Source organism: Lissotriton vulgaris, chromosome 3_1 (assembly GCF_964263255.1).
Source record: "Lissotriton vulgaris chromosome 3_1, aLisVul1.2, whole genome shotgun sequence".
Taxonomy (NCBI): Eukaryota; Metazoa; Chordata; class Amphibia; order Caudata; family Salamandridae; genus Lissotriton; species Lissotriton vulgaris.
Window position 1 is genome coordinate 1,378,379,772 of NC_141689.1, and position 16,590 is coordinate 1,378,396,361.

The window sequence follows — 16,590 nt, forward strand, 5'->3', positions numbered from 1 at the left end:
GTCCCAACACCCTTTCCTCTGGTCTCACTGGTCCTCCAAACATTCCTATAGCGGCCTCATGTGTAGGCGCGCGTGTGGAGTGAGGAAGATACAAGAGGCCATCGATCCCAGTAGAGAAGACACCGTCCTCACTGTTGTAGATGGAGCAGCTATGAGAGCTCGAGTCTTCCGAAGGATGGATAAGCGTCTCTCCTCCGAAAGAGACACGCTTGCCGACAACGTATTGATGGAGGCTCCCAAGTACTGCAGGCACAGCACAGGAATCGGGACAGACTTATGTGCAACCCCAGACTGTTCAGCAGGACGGCCGTCCTGTTGAAGTGCAACTGCGCTTCCTGGAAGGTGGAGGCTTTGATCAACCAATCGTCCAGGTACGGGTAGACAAACACCTTGTTCTTTCTCAGGTGCGCTGCTACCACAGCCATGCATTTTGAAAAAGTCCTGGGCGCAGACTTCAGTCCAAATGGTAGTACGGTGTACTGATAGTGATTGGTGAAGACTAGGAAGCGCAGGAACTTCCGATGTTTCCGTGCAATGGGCACATGGAAGTACGCATCTCGTAGATCTATCGCGCACAGCCAGTCTCCCCTCTGCAGCTGAGGATAGATCTGGTGCAAAGACAGCATGCAAAACTTTTCCTTGTGAATCCACTTGTTTGCTTGTCGCAAATCCAGAATGGGCCTGAACTCGTTCTTGTCCTTCTTCTGTACTAGGAAGAAGCGTGAGTAAAGACCCTTTCCCCTTTGAGACAGAGGGCCGTCTTCTATCGCCCTTTTTCTTAACAGGGTATCGGCCTCCTCCTGGAGCTCACGCAGTTGGAACTGCGAGGCTACCGGTGGAATTGCTGGAGGCGGGCTGGTGAAACGAAGACTTTATCCATTGCAAACAATATTCAGCACCCACGTGCCCTGAGTAATGTTTCTTCACTCTGCCAGGTAATGTTGAATGCTTCCCCCCCACCGGAGCGGGTAACGGATGAAGGGGAAGTAACAGCTCAGGGCCTAGACCCAGCCGGGCCTTTGGTCGCGGATGAAGCCTGCTGACCACCACGGCCCCTCTGGCGCTTTTGGAACGGGCGCCGCTGGAACTGCTGCTGTTGTCCAGCCTGGCGACCTTGCCCTCTACCTTGAGCCCCGTACCATCTCTGGAACGAACGGAAGGTCTTCTGTTCCTTCGGCTTCTCCAATCAGACAGCCGTCAAGGTCTCCGCCTTCATACGGGCCATCTCCTAGTCTGTGTGTTTTCCAAACAGGGTCTCTCCAGAGAAGGGTAGATTGGCCACCATCTGCTGCGCCTTGGGCTTCAAGGACGTCAGACGCAGCCAGGCGTGGCGCCTCAGGTTGACCCCACAGCAGTATCCGTGCGCTGCCATGAGGGAGGAATCCCCAGCCAAACTGATCACCTTGTTGGAGACCATCAGTCCTTCATTAAGGATTTCTTGGAAATCTTCCCTATCCTCGCGGGGAAGACATTCCACAAACCGTGTTAGGGTCTCCCAGAGGGACCGATCATAACGTCCCAACAAGGCCGAGGCACTTGCGGCCTTCATAGACGTGGATGCCGTCCCGCAGACCTTCCTGCCTGCCGAATCCGTCCAGCAGCTCTCCTTGTCAGGAGGCACTGTCGGTGACGGGGTGGTGGCGTGTTGCTTCCTCACCGCCGTCACAATCACCGAATCCGGCGCAGGGTCCAAGTGAAGAAACGCAGGGTACGTGTCAGGGGTCCGATACTTCTTCTGTAGCCTGGAAGGCGCTGCTTTAGTAACCGCAGGGGTGAGGAAAAGCTCCATGGCGGGTTCCACCAGCCCTGGCACCAACGGCAACAAGGGGCGAGACAATTGCTTCTTGTGAAGGGGCTCGAAAATGACGGAAGTCAAGGGCGTGGGCGTAGTAAGCGTGATGCCCAGCTTAGCCGCTCCTCGCAACAACACCTCCTGGAAGGAGACAATATCGTCTATCGGGGACACCCTCGCCCGAGGGGAGTCCGACAGGGTCGGTGAGTAGTCCCTGGCACTGGACGAATCAGTGTGGCGGGATCTAGATCTGTCTCTCCTATGGCGCCGTCTGGACCTCGTAGACGAGCGATGGAGACTCCTGGACCTATCTCTCCGCCTTGAGCGAGACCTCGATCTCCGCGGCCTTGGACGGTCGGCGGGCCGGAAAGGAGGGCGCTGTGGAGGCCGAGCCGGGAGCCTAGGTTGTGGAAGCCCCGTAGGCGGCGTCGGCAAATGAGGTAACGAGACAGACCTCAGCGGAGCCGGTGGAGGAGGGCGGTGAGGAGAAACCGGAGGTGGTGGAGGCGTAGGAGGTTGTGGAGGAGGAGTCTGGGTACGCGGAGGAGGATTCATCGGGTAAAGGAGGAGGTGTAGGCGACCTCGGTTTGGAGGGTGAATAGACTTGAGAGTACTCAGAGCCCGGAGACTGTCCCACTCTCCTTTTCTTCTTCTGACCAGAGGGGGGGGGGTCTAGAGGCCCTCCCCCTCGTGGACGAGCGACGGCGCTGCCTCGACCGCGTGTTCGCTGAAGCAGAGGACTCCGTCCTAGTCCTAGAATCTCTAGTCTTCCTCCTCGATGCTGAGCGTCCTTTCGACGTCGACAAGTGTCTCCTTGACGGCGACGACCATCGTCTCGATGCAGACGAGTGTCTGCTCGGTGTCGATGGCAGTCTTAGACGTCGGCGGCTGGTGCCTCGCCGATCGTCTCCTCGACGACTGCGATCTCCTCGGCGTCGACGACCTACGTCTCGACGCTGATCTTCGTCTCGACGTCGCCGACTTGCGTGTCGACGTCGATTGTGACCGGCGGTGTCGCCTTGACGGCGAGCGCCGGTGTCTTGACCCCTCTCGACGTCCATGATAGCTCGACGACGAATCAGTCCTCGATGTCGACCTCTTCGAAGGTCTCGACGTCGACGGCTCTTCGACCCGGAGCCCCAGGGAGACGGGGAACAGACTGCGGTCATTCCTTTCGACGTCGAGGGTATCTACGTCGACTGAGACCAGTGGCGTTTTCTGGCCTTTTCTTTTCTGGGGAGCCCCCCCAGAGGGTGACGCACGGGCAGAGGAAGGAGCCCCTTCATGCCCAGACCCACCTTGTCCTTGCTGCCTTCTCAGCTCCGAGCCTTGGAGCCTGGTCTTCTCCTGGTCCTTGAGGGTCCTTTTAGGGAAATGCAGACAGATATCACATTCCTCAGGAACATGAGAAGGCAGGCAGGCACAGGATGCGCACCCTGTGAGGATCCGATTTTGCCTTTTTCCTCGAGCACTCAGGACATTTATCAAATAATGCAGGCATATTTGATAAAAGAGCAGCCAAAACAGCAGAGAAACTCCAGCCAGATGAGACAAGGCAAAAACACATTGAGTGAACATACTCTAACACTTTTAAAAGTGCACAAATAGTAGAAAACAAACCCAAAAAAGGGAGAGCTCAATGCTCCAGGGTCCTGCTAGCAAAAGCCGGAAAAAAGAACTGAAAATGGGAGTTGCTGTGCATTCTGGGATACCAGGAGAGTTCTGCAAAGTTTCCTTAAAGGCACAGTATCCCTTTTTAAGCCACATAATGGCAGCCTATGGGGGGCTTGTCTGTCCTATCCTTCCTATCTATCATTCCAAGGATTTGGTGAAGGGGGGGGGGGGGGGGGGGGGGGGGGAGTGTTCTCCATGGTGAAACCTGGCAGACAGGTCTAAGTGGGATATCTGTGGAATATCCTTGCATTTCTAGTTGAAGTACTGGACAGTGTAGCCTTGCATGTATAGGCTGGATTATTTGTCTTTAATTTTCTCCTAAGTGTCTATGCATTACTGCAAAGAAGACCGCTTAAGAGATTATTTTTGATTGCTCCGGGGTCCCCGCACATGAGCGGGACTATTCACTAGATTATGACTATACACAGAGATCCCCTACTACAGAATCTATAACTAACCTATGTTTCTTACAGATGTATCGTTACTGAAGGTAAGTAACTTGTTCATCTGAAAGAAACAGTTATAGATTCCTTACCTTAGAATAGACACCCCAGCAATACTAACCCCGGATGTTGGCCAAAAAAGCAGTCTCTCTGGACTTGGCTGTCCAGGCAGTAGTGTCTAGTGAACGTGTGCAGAGATGAGTAATGCCCTTAAGGAATCTATTTACAACAGGGGACTTGAAAAGAGAAGGCTGATCAGGAAGCCTAAGAAAGGCTGAAATGGCAGAGTGGTAGCCCAAAGGTTGAAATGGCAGAGTGGTAGCCCAAAGGCTGACATGGCAGAGTGGTAGCCCAAAGGCTGACATGGCAGAGTGGTAGCCCAAAGGCTGACATGGCAGAGTGGTAGCCCAAAGGCTGAAATGGCAGAGTGGTAGGCCAAAGGCTGAAATGGCAGAGTGGTAGCCCTGTAGATTCCCTAGAGCAGAGCCCTGCTGGGCCAAGGAAAGGAGGAACAAAAGAACCTCAGAAAGAGGAGCAGAAAGGGGATCCACAGAATTTGCTGTGCACCATGCCACAAATGTGTTCCATCTGCAGGCGGATACCATCGTAGTGGAGGGTCGCCTGGTTGCCAAGATAACATCGCAGACTTAGGGAGGCAGGTCAAACTACCTCAACTGCCGCCGCTCAAACTCCACGCAAGGAGGTGGAGGCTGGACAGGTTCAGGTGGAGGACATTCCCCTGCTGCTGCGACAGAAGAGCCTCCTGAAGAGGCAGTCTTATCGGAGGATCGATGGCCATGTTGAGCAGCTCGGGATACCAGCCTCTTCATGCCCATTCCAGAGCCACAATAATGACTTGGTCCCGGTCTCGCTTGATGTTCTTTAGCACTCTGGGCAGAAGTGGTATAGGCGAAAAGGAGTATAGAAGACTGCAACTCCACTTGCGATGAAAAGCGTCGCCTAGCAAGTGCCGCCTTGGAAATGTCAACGCGCAGAACTGCTGACATTACACGTTCTCTTCGATGGCGAATAGATCTAACCAAGGATCCCCCCCACCGCTGAAAGAGACCTTGCACCATCTCAGAGTGAAGAGGACATTCGTGATCCATCATGTAGCTGCGGCTGAGTTTGCAGCCTGGCGTTCAGGAAACCTGCCAGGTGTTGAACCACCAGGGATATACCCTGATGTTCCAGCCATGTTCAGAGGCAGAGGGCCTCCTGACATAGGGTCCACCACCCCACCTGCCTTGTTTGTTGCAGTACCACATGGCGGTGTTGTCCGTGAACATCTGCACCACTCTTTCCTGGACAGAGGGAAGGAATGCTTTGAGTGCAAATCGCCCGAAGCTCCAGAAGGTTGATGTGGAGTCCGGACTCCGCCAGAGACCTCTGATCTCCGCCTCCCCCAATTTCAGAAGTTCTGCATCAGTCACTACTGAGAGCTCTTGTTGAGGAAGGTAGAGGGATCTGCCATCAACACAATCCTGGTTCGGTAGCCACCACTGCAATTGGTGTACAAGTGCCCTCCGAGATCTGGACGCAATCAGACAGATTCCCCTGATGTTGTGCCCACTTGAACTTCAGGTCCCACTGCAGAGCCCGCATATGCCATCTGGCATGGTTCCCCAGCAGGATGCAGGAGGCAATCAGACCCAGCAGCCTGAGGGTATTTCTGACCGAAACCGGGGATAGAGGCTGAAAGATCAGAATCATAGCCCAAATATCCCGGAATCTCTGTTCGGGAGGATAAACCTGAAACTGTGCTGTGTCCCGAACCACTCCGCTGAAGAGGAGCATCTGAGAGGGGGTCAGGTGCGACTTTGGCACGTTGATGGAGAACCTCAGCCCGGGGTGAGCCAGTCTTTAACAGCCAGTCATCGAGCTAGGGGGAGACTGGGACCCCTGATCTGCGCAGATGAGCTGCGACCACCGCTTTCGTTAACACCAGAAGGGCGCTGTAAGAGCCAAAGGGGAGCATGGTAAACTGAAAGTGCTCATGGCCTACCGTGAACCGCAGGTAACGCCGGTGGGCCGGCAGGACGGGGATGTGAAAGTAAGCCTCCTGCAAGTCCAAAGCTACCATCCAGTCTCCAGGGCAGTCAAGACCTGAGCGAACTGCAACATCTTAAACTTCTCCTTCTGGAGGAAGCGGTTGACGTTCCTGACGTCTAATATAAGACGCAGGCCTTTGTCCTTCTTGGGTACTATAAAGTAGCATGAGTAACACGCATGACCTACTTCTGGCACAGGGACCTTTTCGATAGCTGCCTTGGCCAAGAGAGCTGCAACTTCCTGGCGGAAAAGGGCCAAGTGGAGTGCTGGTGGCATGGAGGGAGGGGGTAGTCTCAAAGGGGAGGGAGTAGCCCCTTCAGATTATCTGCAAAACCCACCTGTCCGACCTGATGTTTTGCCAGTGGGGGAGGTGATGGTGAATCCTGCCGCCAACTGGCCTCTGGTGGCCCTGAAAGGTCGAACTAGGAAGGTTTGGAGGTTGCTGCAGGGGGTGGAGAACATGGGTGGACTTGCTTGCCCGCTGACCCCCAGACCTGCATTGCTGGGTCCCATGGCCACGCAGACACAGGGGCAGCTTACGCGGCCTCGTGGCAAGTTTGGGTGGAACGAGGTGGGGCAACCCTTCTGTAGCTACAAAAGGGGCGAAAAGCAGACTGCATGGGACGAGAGGTTGCCACGAGGCCCAAGGATCTGGCCGTAGCCCAAGAATCCTTGAAGCATTTTGAGCGCCGAGTCCGCCTGGTCACCGAACAGGTGACGGCCATCAAAGGGCATATCCAAAAGGGTGGTTTGGACATCCCCAGAAAAACTAGACGTCCTCAACCAGGTGTAGCGCCTCAGGGCTACTGACGTGGAAACCGTTCTGCTCAGAGAGTCGGCGGTATCCAGCCTTCACTGAATGGTGAACTTAGCTGTGGCTTGAGTCTCTGCCACAGAGTGGGTGAGAACGGCCCTAGGCCTCCTCCCAGCACTATGGCAGTACTTGAGCAACCGTACCCCACACCATAAGGGAATAACAGCCCAAGAGGCATGTAGTGTCAACCGACCACAGCTCTAAGCTGGCGGAAGAAAACATCTTGCCAAGGAGGTCCCGCTGCTTGGATTCAACATTTGGGGGAGCAGTAGGAAATGGGCCCTTAGTAGATGAAGCTTGGACCACCAAGCTCTCGGGGGTAGGGTGTTCGGAGAGGAAAAGTGGGTTGCCTGGGCCGGGCGGTGGTGACGGGCAATCATCCTGTCTACAGGAGCACCTGTGCTGGGTTTGGACCAAGTGCCCAGAAGGACGTCGGTTAGGGTTTCATTAAAAAGATAGCAGGGGCTCCGAAGAGGCCGCTGACTGTTGAAGTACCTCTATCAGGAGGTTAGTCCTGACTGCCACCATAAGACGCTCCAGGCCCAAGGTGTCAGCGGCCCTATGCAACGCCACTGCGTATGAAGCTCCATCTCCCACAGCCAAGGTGGGTGGTGGAAGGGCTTTACTGCACTTACGTCTAAGAATAGACTTAGACAATGTAGGGGTACCTGTACCCTCACAAGTGACATGGTGCACCCAACTAGAGGAGTGGCTGAACTATGCCATAGGCAGTGGGTTGTAGGCATGGCACACATGGATGTGTGCCATGTTGACTTTTCACTTTTTTCTGCACCAAAACACAGCCTGCAATGGCAGTTTGTGTGTCAGGCTACAGGGCCTCCAAGGGTGGCACAATATGTGCTGCAGCCCTTTGAGGCCTTCCCTTGTCACAGTGCCCTTGTAAATATAAATGTAAATCCATATTTGTAAAGCGCGAACTACTCACCCTTACAGGTCTCAAGGCGCTGGGGGCCGTAGTGGAAATTAAGTGAGCTATTGCACAGAGTCACATGGTGCTGAGCTGAGCTGCCGCCGGAGCCGAGAATAGAACCGTGAACCCTGTACTCCGAAGCCCGCTGCCCTGGCCGCTGCATCACACCTCTCCACTTGGGACCCATGGTACAGTTTACAAGGGACTTACATGTGGTCACAGAGTTGCCTATTTGGGTGTGCGTGGTACAGATTTAGGGAAAGAGCATAGGCCCCGGGTAACTGGTTGGCAGGAAACCAGGGCACAGTTGCACAAAAAAGCATCAAAATCCAGCAATAAGTGGGGGCAACCATGCAAAAGGGGCACTTTCCTACAGGTTTGTACTGCACACACAGTTAAATGATAGTGTTCTTCTCATGGCACCAAGAGCCTATTGATCAGAACTTTGCGTACTGATGGGCTGCCTGTGGAATTATATGCCACTTACTTGAACAAACTGGCACCCATGCTTACCAACATATATAACTCAGGAGGAGCGGAGGGTAGTTTGCCCACAAAACTACGAGAGGCAGTCATTATTGCCAGTCCTAAGAAAGATAAGTACCCAACAGATACCTCTTCTCATAGACCTATGTTGATTTTAAAAGTCGATCAGCAAATACTGAATAAGGTTTTAGCAAACAGGTTCTTTACTAGAGTTGGAAAACTAATCCATCAGGACTAAACCGGCTTCATATCACTGAACAGTACAATGGAGAATATTAAAAGACTCATACAGGTATTAAATAATACTAAGTGAAACCCCTAAGGCCCTGGTCTTATCACTGGATATAGAAAAAAATCAAATGACCTCTTACAGTGGGAGTATCTGTATACAGTAATGACTGTTGAGGCTGGGGACAGGGCTTTCTCGGATGGGCTAGATTGCAGTTTACCAACCTAACAGCCAAAGAACTGGTAAATATATATCCACGTCTGGCACAGCTGGAAGTGGTAACAGAAAGAGTTGCCGATTGTCCCTGATCCTCATTGCTATTGGGGTGGAGCCACTGGCAGCTACTGCGAGGTGAGAGAATTGCTAGCAACAAATCTACCTCAATAACAAACTTGTTTAATATATATATATACACTTGAATACAGATGCTATATTATTGTATCTCAAGGGAGAGGAGGGGGGACGTCAGAAATATGTGGAGCACTTTCAGGACAGAGTCAGCTGGGCAAAATCCAGTGGCAAACTGGTTAAGGGCTACACTGAAGGTAAAAAGACCCCTCCCAAAGATTTTATGTGACCTTAATGCATATTTATTTAAGCACTCACATAATTACCTTGTGAAATCACGCGAGAGCTCCGGGGAGAAGATCCAGTTTGCAACTGCAGCACAATCCACTATTTGTGTCCTGATCATTTTATCGACAAGCACAGCTATCATCTAAGTAAATACAAAAGGGAATTCTGATTAAAACCTAGGTTTACATTTCACGTTACAACAATATGTGTCCAGTTTGATACTCATGCCAATTGTACAGCTTGCAAAAAACATTCTCAGTGCAACACACAGAAATAAAGAATGCAAAGACTTAAGTGCCCCACGAAGGAAGGTAAGAATAAAGTGAAATGTCTGCTGAACATTGATTGAATTATGTTTCAGTACATTTGAACCTTTTAAAATAAACATAATGTTTTTCTTTTTTTTCCAGAGTTTTATATTGCGCGAACTAGATAGACCCGAAGATTTCGGGTGTCAGAGCGCTTTACATGAGCACCAGTTTCGTTACACAAGGACACATTTATTTTTGATAGGCACGGGGAGATTAAGTGATTTGCCCAGAAGCACAGGATGTTGAGCTTCGTTGCAGAGACTCAATTGCCTGCACTGCAGACACCAGACATTCCACCTGTGATGCTGAGATATCTAATCCTAACCAAGGTGCTTCCAAGAAAATTTAGCACAGGAACCCTTTTTAATTTGAGTACACTGTATGAATTACTGCATTCTGAAGAATTGGTTTTAACACACAAGGATGACTTAAAAAAATTAAAATTGAACACGCACTAGCAAAGCAAATAGCTCTCCCCTTTATAACGCACATGAGCTGATAAAAACATTTACAAACACAAAAAAGTAGCAAACATCTTAAGGTTGCATCAATTAAATATTTTCAATATTTATAAACGTATGGTTTATATTTTGAATGCAGGAAATTTTAAGAGAATCTAATAGGTTTGTTGCATGTCATCTAATTAAAAAATAACAGAGGACAACTTGCAGTGATTTAAAAGTAAGTAATAGATGTTTGAGGTAGTTAATAAGGAAGTGCCTGAATTTAAAATAAAACGCTTGCTAAGGTCATTTACTTTCCACATGACTCTGAACTGGAAAAAGTGCTTAAGCCAACTGGTATGGCAGCCCATGGAGAAGATTTGTGAGGCTCTGCCAGACAACTCCAACTGAGGCGAGTACAAAAGCCCTCTAGCCTCCTCCTCTCATAACGGCTGCCTGAGGGTATGAAAGCCTGGGCTTTCATGCAACATATGGACCACAGGATATAAAACAACAAAATAAATCAACCCAATAAAGTTTGTTCTTTAGTCAAACCCTGGCAAAATTATATCAGTTGTTGTACTTCGAGGGAGAAACTGCAAGAGGGGTAGGAGGCTATATAGTGTTTGGGGGCAGGAATATTAGGGGGATGCAGCAGATGGGGACAGAGCATGAAAAAGCGTGCGCTCTAATGGAATGCTCAAAGAAAGAGAAAAAAAGTAAATACGGATTTGAGCTGTGCACAGCTAAGCTCTGGGGGGGATCAACACAAGAAGGAAGAAAGCAAGGTAGCCATAGTGACAAGCAAGTTTACGAATGACCAGCAATGAGCGGGCTGAAAGCCCACTGCAAAGGCTGATGTTGTACACAACAGATCTTCAACAACTGTCTATGAGACCTAAAAAAAGACAAGAAATTGAAAGAAAAAGAACATGAGAAGTAAAGTGTTGGCCCAATACCTGTGCTCTAAAATGGTGGATGCTCATGGGTGATCAGGAAAGATGCCGTCACTCACTGTATGATGTGATCAGAAGTAGCAAAGTGTGAAAGATACCGTTAAAGACGAAGAGATGACTAGAGTTGACCTAAAGACCATCTACATGTACTTTGTTAAAGAATTTCTTTGATCACATAAAATTGGAAATGATGTCAAAGTTGTCTAGAGGACAGACCTATAAAAACATATTTATTTATTTATTTAGTGTATTTTGGTATCGCGCGCAGCTACCCCAACGGGGTGTCCCGGCGCTCCTGTGCGACTACATACAGCCTTGGAAGGTTGCTTGAGGCGGAGGTCGATCAACAGAACAGATACGTTTTGAGGGCTTTCCGGAAAGGTTGTTCATCCTTAATCAACAGGATGGCAATAGGAAGTTTATTCCAGAGGGCCGCAGTTAACACTGGGAAAGTTTTCCCACCTGAGCGGGTTTTCCTAAATCTGGGAACTGTAAGGAGATTTTTAGATGAGGAGCGTAAGGTCCTGATGTTGTTATAAGCAGGGGTCTCCAAACCGGTCCTGGAGGGCCGGATCCATGCCAGATTTTTAAAATAACTACATGTATCTCAATGGGGATATCCAAAAAATCTGGCATGGATCCGGCCCTCCAGGACCGGTTTGGAGACCCCTGTTATAAGGGATCAAGCAAGTGGTCAGATAGGCAGAGCCTTTACCTTGCATGGCCCGATGAGCTAGAACCAGGGCTTTGAATTCTGCCCTTTTGTGCAGTGGTAGCCAGCGAAGTTCACGTCGGTGGGGAGCAATATGCTCACGTAGGGGAATACCTGCAACTAGTCGCACCGCCGCATTCTGGACCGTCTGTAGGCGGTGACAAAGCCCTACAGACAGACCAGTATAGAGGGCATTAGCATAGTCCAGGTGTGAAGTAATTAACTCTCAAACACTATTGGAGCTCAGAGGGAATACGGAAAGGGTCGCCCTCCACTCACAGTCAATAATACACAATAAGACCCAGTCCAATGGCGAGCTCATATATCAGTGACTCAAGGGGGGTCAAACAAGTCCTACTCCCCACTACTCTCTTATCCACATTATAATGAGGTAATGCACTGTACTCTGCCCTGTTTAAAATACCTGTCCTCCAAGACAACACAACAGAACAAAGCACTCAGAGTGACCCAGATCGTAGTGGTTCACAATAGTCCACACCACACATTGGACCTTACTCTGAATAGAGGAAAAAATGTGCGAGAAGCAAGTGACCCCTCACGGAAACACCACCAAACGGGGTAACTGGTATGCAATTTCCAGACAGGCCCCTGTCTCATCATCGGTGGTCACCCGCTTCTCGAAGAAAAATAAGATGAAAGGAAAGAAGAAGTGTCCAAAACAAACAACATATAAAGTGATAAAATGAAGTGCAGAAAAATCTGCTAGTGACAAACACACACAAAAATAATAATAGAGTGCCTAAAAACACACACAGTCCACCAATCCCTTAGCCACTTTTATTCGTAGGGTGGTGATCGCGTGCTGTTGATTATTAAAAAGGCTGGTAGCTAATCATGCGTACCATTACCTACAGTGCCGACATGTTTCACTGCTGTATTGCGTAGAGCAGTTTCATCAGGGCTGCACTCAAGTGCTGCCACTTCACTCTTTTTGGACACTCAGTTCTGTAATGTGCCGGGAGCAGCAAAGCTTTGCATACCAGCCACTCCGGTATCAAACAGGGCCCCTAGGTACTTCTGACGTAAGTGTGCCCCTTGTTTTTTGATAAAAATATTTTATCGTGACAGGCTCGGTAGACGGCTGAGGAAAGGCGTCTTCCGAGCCTGTCACGATAAAATATTTTTATCAAAAAACAAGGGGCACACTTACGTCAGAAGTACCCAGGGGCCCTGTTTGATACCGGAGTGGCTGGTATGCAAAGCTTTGCTGCTCCCGGCACGTTACAGAACTGAGTGTCCAAAAAGAGTGAAGTGGCAGCACTTGAGTGCAGCCCTGATGAAACTGCTCTACGCAATACAGCAGTGAAACATGTCGGCACTGTAGGTAATGGTACGCATGATTAGCTACCAGCCTTTTTAATAATCAACAGCACGCGATCACCACCCTACGAATAAAAGTGGCTAAGGGATTGGTGGACTGTGTATTTTTAGGCACTCTATTATTATTTTTGTGTGTGTTTGTCACTAGCAGATTTTTCTGCACTTCACTTTATCACTTTATATGTTGTTTGTTTTGGACACTTCTTTCCTTTCATCTTATTTTTCTTCGAGAAGCGGGTGACCACCGATGATGAGACAGGGGCCGGTCTGGAAATTGCATACCAGTTACCCCGTTTGGTGGTGTTTCCGTGAGGGGTCACTTGCTTCTCGCACATTTTTTCCTCTATTCAGAGTAAGGTCCAATGTGTGGTGTGGACTATTGTGAACCACTACGATCTGGGTCACTCTGAGTGCTTTGTTCTGTTGTGTTGTCTCGGAGAACAGGTATTTTAAACAGGGCAGAGTACAGTGCATTACCTCATTATAATGTGGATAAGAGAGTAGTGGGGAGTAGGACTTGTTTGACCCCCCTTGAGTCACTGATATATGAGCTCGCCATTGGACTGGGTGAAGTAATTAACGCCTGTACTACGATCTTCCTGGTGTTACTGGGTAGAAAATGAATGAACTTTTTTATCATTCTGATCTTGGCTAGACATGCAGTGGAGACTGTGTGAACTTGCTGATGAAAAGTGAGGTTGGAGTCCCATTTAACTCCAAGATTCTTCACAGAGTCTTTTGGGAGGGGGGGGGGGGCACTTAAATCAAGGGGCCACCAGATGTTAGGGTCAAGAGGCGCGAAGGCTGGTGGAAAAAGAGAACCTCCGTTTTCCCTGCATTCAGCCTTAGGAAATTATTGTCCATCCATTGGGCGATTGTACGGAGGCAGTTTTTTAAGGGATCAAATGTTGAGGGGGAGATGTCATTAAATGAAAACAAAAGCTGGATATCATCAGCGTAGGAGGTGACCTTTATACCAGTTTGGGCGATGATATCAAAAAGTGGGGAAAAGTAAACATTAAATAAAAGGGGGCTCAATGAGGAGCCCAGAGGAACTCCCCACCGAAGCGGGCGGCTTTCAGAAGTGAATGGGGGGTGAAAACTGCCTGGGACCGGTTAGACAGGAAAGATGAAATCCATCCCAAGGCCGTGCCCCGGATGCCCTTCGAGTGGAGGCGTTCAAGGAGGAGGGGGTGGGAAACTGTCCAATGCTGCCGACAAGTCCAGCAGCACCAACACCGCTCTTGATCCCTCGTCCAACCTCCATCTTACTGCGTCTGACATCTCGATTAGGGCCGACTCAGTACTGTATCCTGGCCTAAAGCCACGCTGAGAGTCGTGAAAAGCACCTGAGGTTTCAAGAAAGCTTGCTAGTTGTTGTTGAGCCAGTCTTTCAAGTACTTTAGCAGGGGCAGGTAGTAGAGAGATTGGCCTGTAATTAGCAGGCTCACTCGGATCAGCGCTAGCCTTCTTAATAATAGGGACCAATCGTGCTTGTTTCCATGTGTCTGGAAAAAGTCCCAGCTGCAATGAATCATTCCAGATCCTATTCAGTGAGGGATTAAGAATAGGGGCTAAAGACTTGTATTGTTTAGCGGGCCATGGGTCCAGCGGAGAGCCAGATTTGGTTTTGAGAAGTTCCGCAAGAGATTGTTCCAAAGTGATCTCTGCAAAGTCAGAGAACAGGGATTCGGGTCCGGAGGAGGAGACAGAAGTGGGACTTTTATTTGCAGGAGTGTTACTAGGGAAAGAGTCATAGATGGTGGCTATTTTGTTCTCGAAAAAGATAGAGAGATTATCACAAAGAGTCTGTGATACCACTGGAGGACGTTTCAGTGCCAGGGGATCTGTAAAAGATCTGTCTCAAATATTTCCCTAGATGAACCTTGGGAGCGATTAATTTTTTCTTCTAGAAATACTCTTTTGTGTTCTATGATCTTCTTCCTATAGTTTTTTAAAGCAGCTTTATAAAGGATTTTACAGTCAGGTGAATAGGTAATTCTCCAGCGCCTCTCAAGACGTTTACATTCAGATTTAAGGTTTCGAAGATCATTCGAATACCATGGGGCCGAGCGATAGGTTTTTATGGGCCTAACTGGGGCAATGAGATCGATTACAGAAGTAATCCGGTCATTAAAATTAGTAAGTCGTGTATCGAGATCTAGATCGTATCTAAAGATGGAAGGTGAGGAGCTAAGCTGTCAGGAGAAATTTTGCTCCAATTTCTACCCTGTTGTTTAGCCGGACAGATATGTCGGTTTATGTGGTGGCCGGGTAATGTAAAGGGAACAAGCAGGTGATCCGACCACACTATAGGGAGAGGAGCAGGGGCATCTAAGTCATCCAAGTTAGTACAGATTAGATCAAGGGTGTGGCCCACTTTGTGAGGAGGACAACTAATGACTTGATTCAGTCCGCCAACTGCTAGAGTGGACAGAAAATTGAGGGAGGCAGTATCCTCAAGATTATCAACATGGAGATTAAAATCCCCGAGAAGGGTAAAGTTGGCATATCGCAGTGAGGCTTGAAGAACGTAGTCTAGAAAAGCTGGGAGATGGGATGGTTTGGAATTGGGTGGTCGGTAAACCAGGAGACCAGAGAGTGTAAAGTTGGGCGAAATTTTAATACAGAAAGGGAGTGCTTCAATGCGTTCTACTTGGTTATAGGAAAAGGACGAGATGGTCCAGTGGGTTCTGTATATAATGGCCACTCCACCCCCAGGATGAGGGCTATGTCTATTGGCGCATAATATACTGTATCCCGGAGGAATTGCTAGGTGTAACGCGGGGTTGGTGTCCTCTCCTAACCACGTCTCGGTGAGAAACAATAAATCCCATTTATCCTCTTCCAAAGTATGGAGTACATCAAGAGCATGTTTTACTAAGGACCGACAGTTTAGTAGGCCAGCTTTTAATCGTGTCTGCAAAGAAGTTGACTGCAGAAGAAGGCAGTCGTGCTTAGCATCAACTGATAAATCTGAGGAGCATTTTATAAGAGGAAAACGGGGAGTGACAACTGTATTAATGGATAATGGTATAGTACAATGTAGAGGGCGCATGGATTTAAGCCTGGCGCTGTCATAGGTCATGAGAGGGGGAGAGCCCTGTAGGACAGTACCTGCGTCTGCATCCTGGTCGCGGACGGGCGCAGACGGGCAGGACTCTGGCACGGCTCCGGCGCGTCCGCTGCGCAGAGGCATGGGCTTCCGTTTTTATAGGGGCCAATCGGGTGCCTTCGAAGGCTACCCCACTCCAAGATGGCCGGCGAAGTTAAATCCAAACACCCTTAACAGAGTTAAGATCGGCTGGGGTGAGTCTGAGCAATTTTCTAACCCGCATCTAGCAGGGAAGGGGGGAGAAATAACGCTACTGCTTTTTAGTCAAGCGGAGGGATAGCGAGTGTAAAATACTTCGCTTCGTAATCAAACTAAGTGGTGTGAGCTTAGGAAGCTGCAAGGTCAGCTGATAAAAACGTGCAAGTTAAAAGTATAAAGTGACAAACTTAACAAACAACGACCTCCCGGCTCACGCCTCAGGAGGAGTATCAGTCACAAGGATTGGGAAACCAACGCGGCGCTTTCCCTTTTATAGGGGCCAATCGGGGGCCTTCGAAGGCTACCCCACTCCAAGATGGCCGACGAAGTTAAATCCAAACACCCTTAACAGCGTTAAGATCGGCTGGGGTGAGTCGGAGCAATTTTCTAACCCGCATCTAGCAGGGAAGGGGGGAGAAATAATGCTACCGCTTTTTAGTCAAGCGGAGGGATAGCGAGTATAAACAACTTAGCTTCGTAATCAAACTAAGTGGTGTGAGCTTAAGAAGCTGCAAGG

General features: G+C 49.3%; 1 protein-coding gene across 1 annotated transcript in view; it reads right to left on the reverse strand.

The window, feature by feature from the left end:
* NCBP1 (nuclear cap binding protein subunit 1) overlaps positions 1-16,590 on the reverse strand; it is a 729,105-nt gene that overhangs the window by 214,529 nt on the left and 497,986 nt on the right. The window contains exon 19 of the mRNA XM_086961848.1: positions 9,036-9,139. Within this exon, the coding sequence (XP_086817974.1) occupies positions 9,036-9,139 (104 nt within the window). The remainder of the gene's footprint in view (positions 1-9,035; positions 9,140-16,590) is intronic.